The 18,020-nt window shown below is 54.3% G+C and overlaps 2 protein-coding genes across 3 annotated transcripts; both read left to right on the top strand.

The window, feature by feature from the left end:
- Positions 1 to 2,018: 2,018 nt before the first annotated feature.
- NABP2 (nucleic acid binding protein 2) lies at positions 2,019 to 7,180 on the top strand. Of its 2 annotated transcripts, none has more exons than XM_054718967.1 (7): positions 2,019 to 2,101; positions 2,508 to 2,609; positions 3,002 to 3,140; positions 3,271 to 3,342; positions 3,523 to 3,604; positions 3,699 to 3,762; positions 6,648 to 7,180. In XM_054718967.1, the coding sequence occupies exons 2-7, from the start codon at positions 2,531 to 2,533 to the stop codon at positions 6,845 to 6,847; spliced, it is 636 nt and encodes a 211-aa protein (XP_054574942.1). In that variant the 5' UTR covers positions 2,019 to 2,101; positions 2,508 to 2,530; the 3' UTR covers positions 6,848 to 7,180. The 2 variants fall into 2 exon arrangements, with proteins under 2 accessions (XP_054574942.1, XP_008146857.2); XM_008148635.3 differs by having other exon boundaries at positions 2,019 to 2,111.
- A 1,339-nt stretch (positions 7,181 to 8,519) lies between these two features.
- On the top strand, positions 8,520 to 13,521 carry SLC39A5 (solute carrier family 39 member 5). Its single transcript, XM_008148636.3, has 10 exons — positions 8,520 to 8,844; positions 9,610 to 9,793; positions 10,977 to 11,139; positions 11,279 to 11,448; positions 11,655 to 11,795; positions 12,168 to 12,264; positions 12,345 to 12,515; positions 12,683 to 12,763; positions 12,868 to 13,058; positions 13,269 to 13,521. The coding sequence occupies exons 1-10, from the start codon at positions 8,561 to 8,563 to the stop codon at positions 13,410 to 13,412; spliced, it is 1,626 nt and encodes a 541-aa protein (XP_008146858.2). The 5' UTR covers positions 8,520 to 8,560; the 3' UTR covers positions 13,413 to 13,521.
- Positions 13,522 to 18,020: the final 4,499 nt, after the last annotated feature.

Here is an 18,020-nt window from a genome sequence, read left to right as displayed (position 1 = left end):
GCTTCGCTTTGGAGGGTGCACGTGTCCCGTGTCCGAAAGCCCTCGCCTCGAGCTGGCTGGCCCGCAGTGTGAGCTGCTCTCTGCCGGGCCCCCCTGGTTTCCAGAGCCGCGATCGGCATCCCAGAGGCTCCCGACTCTGTGACTCATAGTCATGGGAGTAGATACTGTGTCAACAGGGCGACCAAGGGGTGGGGAACGGGGGAGTGTCTGACCGCAAAGCTTTGATCTACGATGTCCAGCGGGTTGCCAGTCTCTCGCCTAGCCCCACTCCTGCCACATCCACGTCGGCTCTCTGAACACTAGTAGGATTTCCTGAAACACCTCAGGGGAGAGAAGGGAGATTAAATGCCCCTCTTCCTGGGCTGTGGTTTGATTTCCTTAGGATACAGCACCAAGGTTGGGAGGTGGGCGGGAGAGAATCAGCTCCGAGAAAAGTCAAGGTGGAGCCTAAAGCGCTCTAGAAGAAAGTACGGGATTAATTAAGCAAGCGAAGGCATTACAATGACATGAACTCTTAGGCTGATCTGATATTAAAAAGTATTTGTTATGGATATTCGCTAAGCAAATGGTAATGCACGTATATGCATTTGTAATTGGTTTATTTTTAAAATTCATTTACTAATTTTTTTAAGAGAAACATCCATTTGTTCCACTTATTTATGCATTCATTGGTTGCTTCTTGTATGTGCCCTGACTTGGGATTGAACTCACAACCTTGGTTTATCAAGTCAATGCCCTAACCCAGTAGTCAGCAAACTCATCAGTCAACAGAGCCAAATATCAACAGTACAACGATTGAAATTTCTTTTGAGAGCCAAATTTTTAAAACTTAAACTTCTTTTAACGCCACTTCTTCAAAATAGCCTCGCCCAGGCCGTGGTATTTTGTGGAAGAGCCACACTCAAGGGGCCAAAGAGCCGCATGTGGCTCGCGAGCTGCAGTTTACCGGCCACTGCCCTAACCAACTGAGCTACCTAGCCATGAGTGAGTGTGTGTGTGTGTGTGTGTGTGTGTGTGTGTGTGTGTGTGTGTATTAGAAGCCCAGTGCATGAATTCGTGCATGGATGGGGTCCGGCCAGCCTGGCCAGGGGGAGGGGACATGGGTGGTTGGCTGGCCTGCCTGCTGGTGGAACTCCTGGTCAAGGAGACAATTTGCATATTAGCCTTTTATTATATAGGATATACACTGAGTGGCCAGATTATTATTCGTTCAGAGATCATCATAATCTGGCCACTCAGTGTATGTAATTGGTTTATACCCATTACTGAGCTAACTACGTTTTGTTGGTTATCTAATAAGTTCCAAAGGAAACTAAAGGTTTGGGCCTCCTCTTTTCAGTCACCGGGGGGCCCCTGAGATGAGTGAGATAGCATTAGGAACAAGTGCCTTTCAAACTGTGAGAGAACCTAATGCAGATTTTGCTCTCTGTCCGAGGTCCCATTTCTTTCAAGGTGGTGAATCTACCTATTGTCTGTAGTGTGAATGCCACTTTTCCCGGAGACCCTGACCAAGTCCATTAAAAATGAAAGATCCCAAATCAAGAATAAAGATGAGAGCTAAAGCAGTGGGAGAAGAGGGGGAAACTGCCTGCTGTGTGCTGGGCACTGCTTTTTATATAATTTCCGTTTGCTCTTCTGCAAAATAGAATTACATATTTAATATTGTCAGAAAAAGAAGTGAAGCGCTGAGTCAGATTTCAGTCTTTTGTCCGCTGCATTCCACAACCCTAGCTCCTTTTTCCACTGTCACGGCTAGGGGAGAAACAAAATCTTAGATCCTCAGTGTCTTCTCCCAGTCAAGGGAAGTTGGACCCCGAGGAGCCCCCTGGTGGTCCATTTTTCTCACTGCGGAGCCCGTCAGTTCCCAGGCTCCTTTAATAGCTGGAATACGCCCCCTTCCCGGCGCGTGAATCTCGAGTCCCGATTGGCTGGGCGGGGGCCAGTGGCGGGGCGTGGGGCGCGCCAGAGCGGCGCTAATTGGTCGGAGGAGGCCAGGGGAAACTTCCGGGAATGCCCGCACTCCCGCGTTCCATTGAGCTGCATCCGGCGGCCGCGGGGGCCTGTGGCTCCCCCTGCGGGCGGCTCAGCAGCATACACTGCGGTCAGCCTGGGTGGGTGGTGGGCTGAGGGTGGGGGTGGGGGAGGGGATGGACCGAGTCCCGAGTTGTACGGATGAGGGTTCGGGAAGGTTTAGAAACGAAGATTCTATTCCCTGGCTCTGCACCGGGTTCCCTAACCTCCTCTCGGTCGGTTCCCACACCTCGGGGCTGGAGACTGAAAGAGCATCCCGGGAAGGGGCATTGCAGCCCCCAAGCAGCCTATTCAGAGACCCCCAAAATCTGATCTTGAAGTTGGAGGCCCCCGGGAAAGTTCATTTCTAACCTTTTAGAAGAGTTAGAGGGTTTGAGGCTGCCTGACTCCAGGCGAGTGTGGTAGGTAGACCTTGGGAAGTGGAGCATGGGGGCGAAGGCTCCAAGCCTTGAGTCTTCATCCCCTTTTCCACCTAGTGGGGTTCCGAGGCTCAGGCAGCATGACGACGGAGACCTTCGTGAAGGATATCAAGCCCGGGCTCAAGAATCTGAACCTCATCTTCATTGTGCTGGAGACAGGTGGCTATGCTGGGGCCGTGGACCCTCTGTGGGGGTTCTCAGGGTTGGGGGGGGGGGCAGAAAGGGGAGAACATCACCTCCGTTCTTAATTTGCTCCCTGGGTGCACCCCAAAACATGGCTCACGCCCAGTCGCCCTCCTAGACCCCAGCCCAGAGAGTTGCCCTGATACATGCAACTCTCGCCAGATCCAAGCCTCCAGTGTCACAGGGGCCTCTTTCCACTCAGCACCCTCTCCATGGCGCCGGCCTCTCCGCTCCCCACCCCCACCCCAGCCTGCCCCCGAGGTTTAGCTTTGCCCTGTTTGTACTTTTCCCTCACCCCACCAATATGTCAATATATCTAGATCTCATCCTTCTGACCGCTCCCCACTCTGTTTATCTGTTCCCGCCAGGCCGAGTGACCAAGACAAAGGACGGTCACGAAGTTCGGACCTGCAAAGTGGCTGACAAAACGGGCAGCATCAATATCTCCGTCTGGGACGACGTGGGCAACCTGATCCAGCCTGGGGACATTATCCGGCTCACCAAAGGGTAAGCCAGCTGGTGACTGCCTGCTGGCTATCCCAGGGCAGTAACAGTCAGGGGGGCGGGGGGGGGGTGGTTAACGGTCCCTGTAACTCTCTTCTGAGTACTCCGAGTCCTGCATTTTGTGCCCCCACAGGTACGCTTCAGTGTTCAAAGGTTGCCTGACATTGTACACTGGTCGTGGGGGTGATCTTCAGAAGATTGGAGAGTAAGTACTCTTGGGTTTTGGGATGTAGAAGCAGCAGGCCAAGAGGGGAAATTTAAGGTTTGCAAGAAGGTAGCATGAGGCAGCATGTGCAGTCCATGTCCTATACCTGGACCTTTCGGAGGCCTCTAGCACTGGCCCAGAGGATGGGTGTGAAGCTTTGGCCACTTTCTCTCCTTGCAGATTCTGTATGGTTTATTCTGAGGTTCCGAACTTCAGTGAGCCAAACCCAGAGTACAGTGCCCAGCAAGCACCCAACAAGACGGTGAGTCCCAGGGCCATGATGTGGGGGCGGGCAGGGCAGGGCAGGCCAAGAAGCACGGTAGGAAGAAAGGTCTGAGTTTAATTTGTACCTTCAGGTGCAGAACGACAGCAGCCCTACAGCTCCCCAGCCTACCCCTGGAGCCCCTGCTGTTTCTCCAGGTAAACCTGTTCCCTTCCCTACCAGCCTTATCCCTTTCCCAAACCCCTCTTCTCTGTATAGCCCCTTCCACCCAGTTCTTCTCCCAGTTCTCTTGCACATCCCTGTGGTGAAAAGATCTGGTCGGGGGCCTGTTTCTAGGACTGGTAGAGCTCTTGGTACCCTTTGGCCACCACCACTCCAGGCAAACATGAGCACAGTTTGTCCACAAAGATTGTACTCCTTCGCTCTAGCTTGTTTTTCTCCGCTCCTTGTCTGGCAGAACCTGCCCTTTGCTCTTGCTCATTTTGATGTGTTCCCCGGTTCCAATACACGGCACTTCTCGTTTGACTCAACATAGAGCACACTCTGCACAGCCTCCGAAACCAGAGGCCCCGCTGCCCTTCTAGGCCTTGGGGCTATGATTCCTCCATCTCGTGTACTTCAGGCCCCTGCGTTTTGGTGTCCTCCCGGTTCTTTTGCAAACCCCTGTGGTGGAAAGGCCTTACTGCTCATCACCAGCGTGTCATTAGAATCATTCCCAAACACACCTCCTTCGCTGGGTGGTGGCTTCTCCTCAGGGACCTGGTTTTCACTGCTCTCTTCTCCCTCCGGATCCTCTCTCAGCTGACCCCACCGCTCCCTGCGTGTTTGGCTCTATCTTGTCTCCCATCCATGCGTTAGGTTTCTCCCTGGGACACTAGGCTTCATGCTGCCTCAGCCCTTCCCCAGTTTGTGTCTGCATCCCCAGTTGCCATGGTTTTTTCAGAATTGTTTGTGTCAGAACCACCGGGGGTCATATGTTTTTTTTTAGAAACACTATGAAATAGCAACATTTAATTCCACCACAAAAATTAACATCCATGGGGTGGGGGGATGAACATCCATGTTTTTAACTGAAAATATGACTATTACATATTTTCAGGTCTCCATAAAAGTATTTTAATTAAGGTACATGTAAGCCCGTTTACCCTGGTATTCTTTGCCAGATGTTTATCCACTTTGTCCTCTGCCAGTAGATACAAAAGGCTTAACAAAAAACATGTCTGGCATTAAAACTTACCTTTGACTTTCTATACACTCTCCAAATTTTTTCTGTGAATCGAGGAAAGAGCATTATTTTTTCAGTTCTGGCTGCAGATATCTTAGTCTGATAGAGTAGGGTTCAACAGGAATGTGGTCTGAGAAGCACTAGCCTATAACTTCTACCCCATTAGCGTTCATAGTGCCCTAAGTACGTGAGAGGCAGACATCTGCCTTCATGTAACAGACTTTTATAGATGAGGGATGCCAAGGAATAAATAAAACAGCACCTGTCTTTAGGAGCTTGTAGTCTATGAAGGAGATGGTTGCCTGGCCAGTGTGGCTCAGTGGTTGAGCGTCAATCTATGAACCAGGAGGTGTCTGTTCAATTCCCAATCAGGGCACATGCCTGGGTTGTGAGCTCAATCCCCAGGATGGGGCGTGCAGGAGGCAGCCGATCAATGATTCTCTCTCACAACTGATGTTTCTCTCTCTCTCTTCCTCTTCTTTCTTCTCTGAAATCAATAAAAATATATTTTGAAAGAAAAAGGAGATAGTCACACAGACGATGATTATAATACAGCATGAGTGCAATGACAGTGACACGCACAGCTGTGGGAGCACTGGGAAGTTATCACACACACACGTTATTTATTAGTGGGGAGAGGTGGGTGAGAGAATGTGTAATAATTTTTTTCCTTATCCTTTTTTTAAATATCTTTATTGATTTCAGAGAGGAAGGGAGGAGAGAGATAGAAACATCAATGATGAGAGCAAATCATTGATCAGCTGCCTCCTGCACGCCCCCTACTGGGGATCGAGCCCAAAACCCGGGCATGTGCCCTTGCCTGGAATTGAACCCAGGACCCTTCAGTCCGAAGGCCGATGCTCTATCCACCAAGCCAAACCAGCTAGGGCTTGTTTCCTTATTCTTATCTGTATTTTCCAAAATGAACATGTGTCATTGTGATACACACCAGGCCAGCCCTCGGGTTACGTCAGCCTTGACTTACGTCGTTTCGTGGTTACTTCGCCATCTCCCATTTATTTATAAAAAAAAAAAAAGAAAAAGTTCCATCATTTATTTACCACGAGTAAAGGTCAGGAACTGTTACCTTTCTTTTAAATTTCTTTTACTGTTTCACTTCATTACTGCTGTGTGTGTGCTCCATGTGAGTGACTAGGTGCTTATGTAGGTGGGTTCTGATGGCGAAATCGTGTTACGTCGCGCCGTAGGAACGGGTCTCCGACGTAACCCGAGGACCTATTGTACACACACACACACACACACACACACACACGAAAATTTATTTAGAAAGTTGCAGCGGTAGAAGTGAGCTATAGAAGGAAAGAGCTAAAGAAACAAGTTGCAGAGGCAAAAGAAGGGCCTTGGAGCTTAGGGAAGGACACTCGATAAGCAGATTCGGTCGGGTGTGCTCTGTGGGGAGAGAGAGTATGGGGTTTATTGTGTTTTTTTGTTTTTGTTTTTTTTTTCTTAAAGGTCCTTCTTATAACACAGAAACTTCAGGCCCTTCCCCTTCCCTTGCTTTTCCAGTTTCACAGGCACTTTTGGTACAGAGGCATTTTGTCAGAGGTCCTTGAGCCTAGAACTAAATAGCTAATTCTAGGTCTGACTCCCAGTGATACCAAGATGAATAAAAGAAAAATATCATACTAGAGTTCATGTAGCAACTTCTAAACTTTCCTGGGGCTCCATTCATACAACCCCCATTCTTTGCGCTTGGTCCAGTTGACATGAACGTGCAGTTGTGCTGGATTAAATACTGTGCTGTTCCCTGGGGTATGGGAGGAGGCCCTGGGGATACACCCCTCTCCTGCCTTAGTTCTCTAACTTCGGTGTTTCTTCCCCTTCTCCCACCACTAGCCTCTGAGAACCAGAACGGGAATGGACTGAGTGCCCCACCAGGTCCTGGTGGTGGCCCGCACCCCCCTCACACTCCTTCCCACCCCCCCAGCACCCGAATTACCCGAAGCCAACCCAACCACACACCTGCCGGCCCTCCTGGCCCCTCCAACAACCCTGTCAGTAACGGCAAAGAAACCCGGAGAAGCAGCAAGAGATAGCAAGACATTCTTCCTCCCTCCCCACCACTGACCATAACCCAAGTGTCTGCTAGAGAACACAGCCCCTACTGGGCTGCTAGCTTGGGGGTGGGAAGGAATAGGTAGCAATATTTTAGCCACTAAACTTCACTAAAGGGGTGGTGAGGAGTGGCCTTATCCACTCTAAACCCATTCTCACCCCTTTGTCCAGCTGAAGCTGCCTGGGCCCTGGGATCCAGGGCCTCTGCCTGCCCGTCTTCCTCTTTAGAAATGAGTTAAGGTCTGTGTCTTGTACGTGTGTGATGTGGAAATCTAATTGAATCCCTTCTTCCCAATAAACGTTACTACTCTGTACTAGACTCCTTTGCTTTTTGTGGGGAAATGACAAGGTGAGCAGCTGGGCATTTGGGAAATGCCCTCGGAGGTGGAGAGGAGATAGCTTACCGGCAAGGAGGCCTAGGCAAAGCAGGTCTGCCCCTTTAAGGTAGTGTCCCTCCCCTGCCCCCTCCCTGCAGGTGACCCTTGCCCGCCTGGCTGTCTATCCCCCCCTCACAGCTGGAACCTAGAAGGCTGTGTCCCCCTTCCTCTGGGCGTCCTTTCTGTCTCCTGCTATCAGGTAATACCAACCTTGACCCCTTGGGCCAGTCACCCCAGTCAGACTGCTCCCCTGATTTTGAGCCAGGTCAGACATCAGAGGGGAGCCGAGATACTCCTTCCCTCTTCCCAACATAGCTTCCCCTTTCTTGGTCATTGATCCCCGAGCTCTGGCTCTTACTCTCTGGGGTGGGGAATTGCAAAAACAATGCCTTTCCTATGCACGTGGGCTGCCACTTAATCTGCTGCTTCACCCTCCTCTCCAGTTTGGGAACAGCTGGGCCCAACTTTCCCAGGGAATGTGGGGGTGGGGGTGGCGATGAATGAAGCCCAGTGCCAGATGTAAGGTAGGTGGGGTGAGAGTATATGCAGGGAAAGGCTAACATAGTACCCACTGGGTTAGAGGGTAGAGTATTTAGAAGAAAAGACCAGGCCTAGATTCTCCTTAGCCATGTGGCTTTTCCAGGGGCAGAGGGTGGCCCCTCCCTACTGGGGGCCCCAGCAGAGACTGACCTTTGACCCCATCCAAGAGACCAGTGAACCATTAACTCCTCTACCATGTGAGCCTTCCCACACTTGCCCCACCCCTGACCCCGCCCCAAGGCAGGTGGGCTAAGAGGGGGGGCTTGTCCATCCTAGCCTTCCATCTGACGTGGCCTCCATTCCACCTGGGAGCCTGGAGGCTGAGCCCCTCTGGCTCCCCTCCCCGACTGACTCAGGAGCCTCTTAGAACCTCTCAGGGCACAGTCCTCAAGGCCTGTCGGGGACCTAAGGTGACGAGGTTCTTCTGCTCCCAGTGGAGGTGAGGCTCTGGGGTTTAGCGGGGGATACAGAGGAGGGGCAAGCTTTAGGGGGCAGGGAACAGCCTGTCAGCTCTGGGTCAGGTGCGGGGAGCACTCTGAGTCAAAGAAGGTATTCTAGGAACTGGCAAATGAGAGGAGAGACGGCTCCAGCTGGAGGCAATGGGGAGGGAGAAAGGAGGCTAGAGTGGGGGCCGAATGAGGAGTGAGGGGTCCCCTCTGGCCCTGAGCTGAGCAGCAGCATCGACCCTTCGTCCTTGTTCTTCCAGGGCACAGTCCTCAGGATGTTCCGGGGGGAATAGAAGCTAGAACCAGAGCCTCTGACCAGTTCCTCCCAACCATGGGGCTCCCGACGAGTCACCTGCTGGCTGGCTTGTGTGTGTGTGTGGCCTTGAGCTGGGGAGCGGGCTCAGCCCCCCGCCGGGGCCCCGCGGAGCTGGAGCAGGACCATTACCTGGCCCAGCTGTTTGACCTGTATGGGGAGAACGGCACGCTGTCTGCAGGGGGCCTGGCCAGGCTTCTCCACAGCCTGGGGCTAGGCCAAGTGCAGGGGCTGCGCCTGGGGCAGCATGGGCCTCCAGCGGGTCGGCCTGCACCCCCAGCGAGAGACAACGCCACACATAGGTACTGACCCCTTCCCCCGGCCCAAATCCCACATCCCAGCTCTCTGTAGTGCTCAGGTCACTCTCCAGTTGTCCACTTCTGGTTCCTAAAGTCAGATTTCTGAGGTTACAGATGGTTCAGAAACGGACTCCTTGTATCCCCTTAAGGCTTCTTTTGCCTCCATTGCCTTCTCATTCTCCTCCTTCCAAAACCCTGTACCCTTCAATTCCTTGCTTTTAGCCCCAAAGCTCAATGTCGCCAGGCTGACTTGACTCCCCATTTGTAGCATTTTTGGCTGTTCCACGACTCCTATTTCCTGTCACACCCATGCCCCATATTCCTATAAGCTGACAATTCTCAGATCCTCCTAGGACTGACATTTTATGGTTTCTGGGTCCCAGGAACTCCAGCCAGTGCCTGGTCTCCCCTCTTCCTCTACGCTCCCTGGTAGCCTCTCAAGTGGGATTTCTCAGAGAACATGGGCATCTGACTTTTTTTTTTCCTTTAAATCCTCACCCGAGGGTATTTTTTTCATTGGTTTTTAGAGAGAGTGGAAGGGCGGGAGGGAGTAGAGGGGGAAAGAGAAACATAGATGTGAGAGACACATCGATTGGTTGCCTCTCGCCTGGGCCGTGACCGGGCCGGGGATCAAAACCTGCAACCCAGATACATACCCTTGACCAGGGATCAAACCTGAGCAAGACCCTTCCGTCCCAGGCTTAACCCTTAACCACTAGGCAAAACTGGCCAGGGCTGGGCATCTGACTTTCTATCCCATCCATCTAGGCCACAGGACCCCAAATTGAATGTGGATGTCTGGGCAGAGCTGCCTCTGGGTCCCTCAGGGTGGGGTGACCTTGAGGAACCAAAGGCCCCCCACCCACCTCATGGGCCAGCCCCCTCGGGCCTGGACCTGTTTCACAGGCTTCTGTTGCTGGACCATTCACTGGCTGACCATCGGAATGAGGATGTGAGTCTGATGATCTCTGGAGAGGGGGAAGGAGCCATGGGATTTAGATGGCATAAAATATTTAAAGAGTCAGTAATTTAAACATTTTTTATTTATTTAGTGATTTTAGAAACATCAATTTGTTGTTCCATTTTTTTTTTTTTCATCATCAGTTATCCCCTCTTCCACCTCCACTCACCCCCCCTCCACCTTGTTTCACTTATTTAGTGCATTCATTGGTTGATTCTTGTATGTGCTCTGACTGGGGATCGAACCTGCAACTTTGGTGTATCGGGATGACACTCAACAACTAGCTACCCAGCCAGGGATAAAGAGTCAGTAATTTAAAACAGTCCTTTTTTAAAAATCCAGATGTGGTCTTTTTTGTTGTTAATCCTCACTCAAGGATATTTTTCCATTAATTTTTAGAGAGTGGGAGGGAGGCGGGTGGGAGAGAGAAACATTCATCAATGTGAGAGAGACATATCAATTGCTTGCTTCCCACATGCCCCCATCTGGGCTGGGAATCAAACCCGAGACCCTTTGGTTTCAGGGCTGACTCTAAAAACTGAGCAACACTGGCCATGGCAATCCAGATGTGGGCTTAGGGCATGTTATCCCAGCTTCGGTGTCACACTTGAGAAACCAGAGCAGCAGCCCAGGGTAGGCTGTGGGGCTGGTTATCTGGAGAGGAGACCTGCAGAGCGCCGACAGCTGTCTGCACCCAGAAAAGACAGAGAACTTGTTCCACGTACACCAGAGGGCAGCCGGAGCTAACGCTGAAGCAGGCCTGGCGAGAGTGAGCCCCCCATAGCAGGAAGCATTCAAGCCAAGGCTGGATAAACATGTGACAGGACTGTTGAGAGGAAGGTTTGATAGCATTACAGGGTTTTTTCCCTTCTAAGGATCTGGACTGGAGAACTCTAGTTGTCCAACCAACTCCATGATTAAATCAGTGAAATCATCAGGTGCTCAGCAGGGAGGAAGTTTTTTTGAATATTTGCATTGGCTTGAGTATTTGAATATTCACTAATTAACACATGCTGAGTACCTGTACCTGTCCCCCAGTCCCTCCCAGATGCACAGGGGCGGGGGGTGGGGGGGGGTAGCGAGAGGGGGCCTGGGAGAGACCCAGGAGTCGTGGTGGTAGAAGGGCAGATGGGAGTCACAGTTGAATGTATGACTCCCAACTCAACTCCCCTAGTGTCTGAATGGCTCCCAGCTGCTGGTCAATTTTGGCCTGAGCCCCGCTGCTCCTCTGACCCCTCGTCAGTTCGCTCTGCTCTGCCCAGCCCTGCTTTATCAGATCGACAGCCGTGTCTGCATCCAGGCCCCAGTCCCAACCCCACCAGGGGATCTACTATCTGGTCAGTGAGTGAGAGGGTGGTGGGGCACCCTGAATCCTGGTAGGGAGTGGGTTCCTTGCCAAGAAAGGGGGTTCATTGGGGTACTGCCTCCCCTTGCAGTGTATCTTTGCCTCTGAGCCCCCCACCCCCGATTCTCCAGCCCTGGTTCACAGTGCCCTGGCAGTCCTGCTGCTCAGCCTCCCCACACCCCTCTCGCTGCTGCTGCTTCGCCTCCTGGGATCTCGTCTATTGCGGCCCCTGCTGGGCTTCCTGGGGGCCCTGGCCGTGGGCACCCTTTGTGGGGACGCGCTGCTACACCTGCTGCCACATGTACGTGGATCCCCTTCCTTATTCCCCTGCCCCCCTGGTGGACAGCCCCTCCTATCCCAGTGTTCCCGTCACAGGACATCCCTCCCCGTCAGTCAGCCCCCGGCTGCCTTCTGGTAGAATGGGAGTGAAGGCTTGCCACCTCACACCCGGGAGGGGATGGTCGGGTGCAGGGGTTTCTGGGGTCGCCCTGACCTCCTCTCTGTCAGGCACAAGGAGGGCATCACTCCGGACCTAGCGGGCAACCAGAGGAAGACCTGGCTCCAGGGCTGTCGGTACTTGGCGGTCTCTTTCTGCTCTTCTTGCTGGAGAACATGCTAGGGATTCTGCGGCGCCGAGGGCTCAGGCCAGTGAGTGATATTCTTTTTTCCTCCTCCTACTGAGATCAGGGTCGCAGCCAAGAACTGGCCACATGAGCCAGAAGGTGAGGGGCTGAGTGTGCTCCTGGCTTCCCCATTTGCCTGACTGCAGGCCCTGACTGCTAACGGAATGGGCAGGGCTCCCTCAGCATAGACTCAGGACTCTGGCCCGATAGCTTCCTCTCCTGAGTTCAAGGCAACAGCAGGGAGATGCCAAACTGGGAAGAGAGTAGAGGCCAAAAAACATCCCCTAGTGCCCAAAACAGAACCAGGTGTTCCTTTTCCCAGCCAGCAGACGGCCTCTCCTTAGCCCCCAGCTCCGCTGCCTCCTCCACCAGGAGGAATACCCCCCCCCTATTTTAGAGCTGCTGCAGGCGAAAAAGAAAGACTCTCAGAACACCAGACCTGGACCCCGAGGACAGCAGTGGGATGGCACTTCAGCCCCTACCGGCAGCTCCAGGTAACTAGAGGAGAAAATGAGGACTAGGCTCCCAGTCTCATTTGCAGCCACTGACACTGTCCTTGTCCTTCTTCCTGCAGAGCTAGGGGCTCAGGGCTGCAGGGAGCCGGACAGCCACCCCCCACCAGCCCCAGGCCCTCCCGGGCACCAAGGCCACAGTCATGGGCACCAGGGTGGCAGTGACACCAGTCTCACGTGGATGGTCCTCCTGGGAGATGGTCTGCACAACCTCACGGATGGGCTGGCCATAGGTATGACCGGAGGGGACAGAGGCTGGTCAGGGGCGCCTGGTTACCGGCGGGGGCTAGGAGAGGGCTCCCAGGAAGGGGAAGGTGAGAGGCCCGCAGAGGGAATGTAGGCCCCTGCCCCGGGGGAGAGCGTTCTTCCAGACTGCCCACCTCCAGTTCTGCAACCCCAGGTGCTGCCTTCTCCGATGGCTTCTCCAGCGGCCTCAGCACCACCCTCGCAGTGTTCTGCCATGAGTTGCCTCACGAACTGGGTAGGAATGGCAGTGGGGTTGGGGTGGAACGTGGAAGTTGGCGGTGACACTGGTGAGGGGCAGCCCTGGCTTATTCCCTCCCCCCCGTCCTCTCTTCCTAATAGGTGACTTTGCAGTGCTGCTCCGGGCAGGGCTGCCCTTCCGGCGGTTGCTGCTGCTGAGCCTAGTGTCTGGAGCTCTGGGACTAGGGGGTGCAGCCCTGGGGGTGGGGCTCAGTTTGGGCCCCGTCCCCCTCACTCCTTTGGTGTTTGGGGTTACCGCTGGGGTCTTCCTCTATGTCGCCCTTGTGGACATGGTGAGGTGTGGGGTAGTGCAGAGAAACTGAGGGGATGGGGGGGGTGAGGAGGAGAGGGGCCACAGGGAACAGGCTGCCGACCACAGGGCTGCAGAGTCTGAAAGACAAGGGCCTGGAAGAGCTGGGGCGGGGGCTGCTGATACTTCCTGACACCCTCTCATGTTTTGGGGACAAGTAAGGCAGGACCCTGATGTCTTCCTTTTCTTTCAGCTACCAGCCCTGCTGCGTCCTCCCGAGCCCCTCTCTACCCTGGAAGTGCTCCTGCAGGGGCTGGGGCTGCTGCTGGGGGGCAGCCTCATGCTCACCATAGCCCTGCTGGAGGAGCAGCTGCGGCCCCTGGTCTCTGATGGCTGACGGGCCGGTGGAAAGGCATCCAGCTGCCCTTCCTTCCCCCCAACCACAGGAATGGAGGCGGGACACAGGGCCAGTAGGAGCAATAGGATTTTAATAAACAGAACCCATCCTAAAGCCATGACTACGACAGTTGTACTTGCACCAAAACAGCATAGAAAACCAGGATGTGGTGGGAGAGGGCTCAAAGCAGGTTGGGGGAAGGACAGGATTTGGACCTAGAGGATGCAGGGTGCATCAATCTGTGGGGACAGCATTGTGCTTTAGCCCAGGGAGGAGGGGAAGGGATGGGGCAATGCACTGAGGTCCCCCCTTTTTCCTGCTGCCCTCAGCACCCTGGGGATACAGGCATCTGGGCAGATCTGCCCTTTATTGCTGACCACCAGCATTAAACACCCCCGACCCCAACGCTAGCACCACAGGTGGATCCAAGGCAGGGAGAAGGGCAGGAAGGGGAACATTGCTCAGAGAAAGATTCAACTAGAATCCAGTGAATTGTGCTCAGTTCTCTTTACTTCCTACAACCGAGTACATGGGTCACAGGGTGGAGGGCACAACAGGACATGGACATGCCCCTCGGTGCTCCCAGCACACCCTTGCACACAGGATGGTGGTGTCTGCAGCATCACAGGTCATGCAGGGCACAGGAAGGGGAGGATCACACACACGTAGACGTCCGCAGCGAGTACCAGACAGAGAACACCCCTGAATATACACAGCTGTACACAGGGAACCCCCAGGTCCCCAACCCAACCCTCTCCCCTGTCTTGCTGTCCCCCAGGCAGGAGGAACTGTATTGCTTTGAGAGAGCCACCCTGGGGGCCACTCTGCCAGGCACCCTCCCCTCCCACCCAACCCCATTTTGGCACATCTGCAAGACACACAGCAGCGAGAGTAGGCACCCTCCCTCCCAGGCTTCTGTGGCTTGGAGGTGAGGAAAGGGATAGGAGACGTCACCCTCCATCTTTCCCCTAGCCCTTCCCAACCCCTACCAAGCCCACTCCAGCCGGAACCCACCCCCACCCCAAACGCACACATACAAAGCTGAGCTACCCAGGAATACAGGGAACAAGGAGATTGTCCGGGATGGGGCAGAGGCCGGGGAGAGAAAGGACTGGAAGCAGAGACCCCACCTGCTGTGGGGTAAGACTGGCACAACAGCTACTTTAGTGCAATTGGAGAGGGCGCCCACAGTGAGGATGGACATGGGAGGGGAAGGCTCTCCCCAGCTTCCCTGGAAGCAAAGCCCGGCTCCCCAGGGGAGGGGCCTCGCAGGAGTGAGCATGGGCCAAGGGTGGATCCTCTCGTCACCCGCCGCCCTCTGTCCTCCCGGTGCAGTGACAGTGTCCCCCTCACACCTAAGTGGGCAACAGCAGCCTCAGAGTCAGTACCTTCAAGTAATTCATAGAGCAGACCCTCCCCACCCCAGCTTCCTCCCATCTCTGGGATTTGGTCGCTTCTCTAGGGGTTGGGTTGGGAGGAGGGAGTCCTCAAGACAGACCCTTCCTTCTCCACCTCCCTCTTCCCAGACCACTGGGCTTGGTCCTCAAAGACTCCTCACCTCCGCCCTTGCCCAACGGGGTCAAGGTGCGGCGGACTGGAGCCACCATGATCGGGGGAAGGGCTGCTTTGCTCCTTCTCCCTCCTTCTTACAAGGTAGGGTTCAAACTAGGCAGGATGGGGCCCCACAGGGGTTTGCCCCGGAGGGGGGTTTCTGGGCTAGGGTCTGTAAGGCTATTTTCCTTTGCGGTGGGAAGGGGAGGCAGGGGGTGAACACTGGGTGTGGGGAGAGGGGAGGAATGGCGGAGAGGGAAGGAGGAAGGGGCCTCCCTGCTGGAGCACAGTCACTGGAGTCATTCAAACGAAAAAACACGCATGTGCACAAGATCCACAGTGGGCCTGCTCCCAGCCCCTCCAGCCTGGCTCCACCCCACCTCTCAGGGCCCCTTCTAAGACCCCAGAGAAGGTTTGGGGTACAGCTGTAGAACCGTTCACTCTGGCCCCACACTCCGGTGCCCCCAGCCTCTTCGCCCCTTCTAGGTCCAGGGAGGAAGAAGGTGCTCAGGTGGGCAGACAGCGGTGGAAACAGTATTGAGTTTTCCTTTGGTTACATATTGAAGGCAAAGGTGAGCTGGACTTACAGTCAAAACGGATAGGGATGCGGAAGGAAGAGGGGCCATGGCTGGGGCTGGAGAGGGAGGTAGGCCCTCCTCAGCCCCTCCACCCCAAGGAACACGTCTAAGTGGGGTGGCAGTCCCTCAGTCTCATCTCTCCCACCCCCCACAGCACCAACAAAAGGAGAAGCCCCCTCCCCCAGGGGCTGCTCCCCACCCCAACCTGGGCTGTACATTCAGTGGTTTTCAGCAGTCCTATGGCTCAGGGGCCGGGGGTGGGGGAGGTGGCCCGTCAGTCTCAGCTGGACAGTGGCAGTGACCTGGTCTGTTGGCCCATCCTGGGACCCACAGTTTGTGCCATTTGTTTTTCTGAAGGATAGTACACACCCTACCAAAGCCACCGCCCAATCAGAAACATATCCCCACAAAATCAGAAACTAAAAACTGGCTCTTCATCTCGCCCTCGGATTCACACGTCTGTTTCCCTGTCTCCTGTGTAGCCCTCGCTCTGTCTCCTTTGCTGGGACCTGGGGCTGCTCCCAGGATCCTCACTCAAAATAGGCCTTTTCTCAAAAGTGCTTATTACTTGAAGCAAGTGCTTTAGAGCTGCGGTGGGGAGGGGAGGGGTAGAGGGCAGGTGAAGGGAAGGAGAAGTTTCTTCCCCACCTACCCCCTCAAGTCTGGGGGGCATTCTGCCTGTTTTTTACGTCTCCACACCCGTTTAAGTCAGAGGTTAAAAAAAATCTTAACATTAAAATAAATATGCAGTGGCCATGAGCATGGTCAAAAGGCTTCAAAAAACACAAGGGACTGGAGAACTGGGCGGGCTCCTTTGGCTTGGAGAGGAGGCTGCTGGTCCTCCAGGCCCATGCCCAGCACTGCTGACGGCGTGCCGAAGGGGCAGCCGGGCGCAGCCGCCAGGAATCTCACCAGCAAAACCATGGGGCTCCTCACAAATACTCCGACTCTTCCTGTCATCACCCAACGTCGATAAAGGAGAACACGACTGACGCCCCGAGAGTCTTCTCTGGAGGACCTGGTTCCCCTCTCCCCGCCCCCCACCACCTAATTCCCAGCACCAAAATGAGAGGGAGGGGATGGAATGGGAAGATTTCGGGAGAGAGAATTATAGTCAGGGGGCAAGCTCTGCAGATCCAGCAGGGTGGGGGCTGCAGCCCTTAAGAGAGGTCACATTGATTGTCGTACAGGGGAGGACGGGGTGGAAAGGGAGGTGGGCAAGAGGGGCGTCGCAAGGCCCTTTGGCTTTGAAAACAAAAATAAAAACTAAAAGCTGCACAATCCTTCTCACCAATAATGGTCATTGGAAGCTTTGAAATGGTTTAGGAACTGAGGGGTGGGGGAAGCAAGATAGAGAATAAAAAGGGACAAGGAACAAAAAGAATAAGGACTTGGACAAACACCCCAGGCATCAGGGAACCAGCATGAGGTATGGTTAAGGGTATCTGTGAGGGAGGGAGGGGCCCTGGGATGCTCCCTCTCCCCTCAGCCCACCCTTGGCAAGGGAAGCAAGACTGGCAGGGGCCACAACTGGAAATCAGGTAAGATGGTGAATAAAGCAAGCATGAGAGAGGGGGCAGGAGAATGAGGGTCCCCCCGGCAGGGGGAGACCCTCTACTGTGTAAACGAAGCCCATCCAGTTCTCAGGGGACAATACTGATGGCAGCCAAACTGGGCAAGGATGCGCTGTGGGCGCGGAGGGGGCATGACCTCTATTCAAGTTCTGTGTCTTGGCCCCTGGCTGAGGTATTGAGTGTGAGGAAGGGAACACTGGGCTGTGGGAAGGGGTCCAACTGTCCAGGAGGCTTAGCTAGGAGATGGATGGACAGGGCTTTTGAAGGGACCAGGGCCAAATTCAATGCTACATTTAAAGAAGAAACTGCCCCCTCCTCACTCCAGCCCCGTTTGGCTTTTAGGGTGCAACTGAGAGGACTCTTCTCAGTGCAGCCCCTAGCTCGAACCCCTCTCTCCCTGCTGCTGGGAGGCAAGGCCCTCCCCTCAGGATCTGCTGTTGCTCCTTAGACCAGAGCTTCGTCCTCCCTGGGAGGGGAAGCCCGGTCCCGAGGAGCCACGGTCCCTAGTCTGCCCTGCCCCTCCCACCGTCTTTGGCTTCAGATCAGGAGTGACCGGGGGCCGTGGGTGCTCTTGGACACAGTGGACAGGGAGCAGAGGAACTATAGGACTGGGGCACAGGAGGAAGAGACAGCCCCTCCCTCCACACACATGCATACACATGCCTGAAACACATAGGACACACTAGGGCCGTGGTTTTGAAATGGGCAGGAAATTATTTGTTTCTTTCCCTAAAGGATAAAATGCTTACTTAAAAATTCATGACAAGCCTCAAAGTTAAGAGAGAGAGGAGAGCCAGGGAGGAATGACCAGAGGCTCTGGCCTCCCAAAAGAAGTTAGAAGAAAAGCAGGTTAAAGTGCGTGTTGGGGCCAGGCCAGCGGGGGGGGGGGGGGGGGGGGGGCAGAG

The sequence above is a fragment of the Eptesicus fuscus genome, chromosome 7, assembly GCF_027574615.1.
Source record: "Eptesicus fuscus isolate TK198812 chromosome 7, DD_ASM_mEF_20220401, whole genome shotgun sequence".
Taxonomy (NCBI): domain Eukaryota; kingdom Metazoa; phylum Chordata; class Mammalia; order Chiroptera; family Vespertilionidae; genus Eptesicus; species Eptesicus fuscus.
This window is presented reverse-complemented; position numbering and strand designations above follow the sequence as displayed.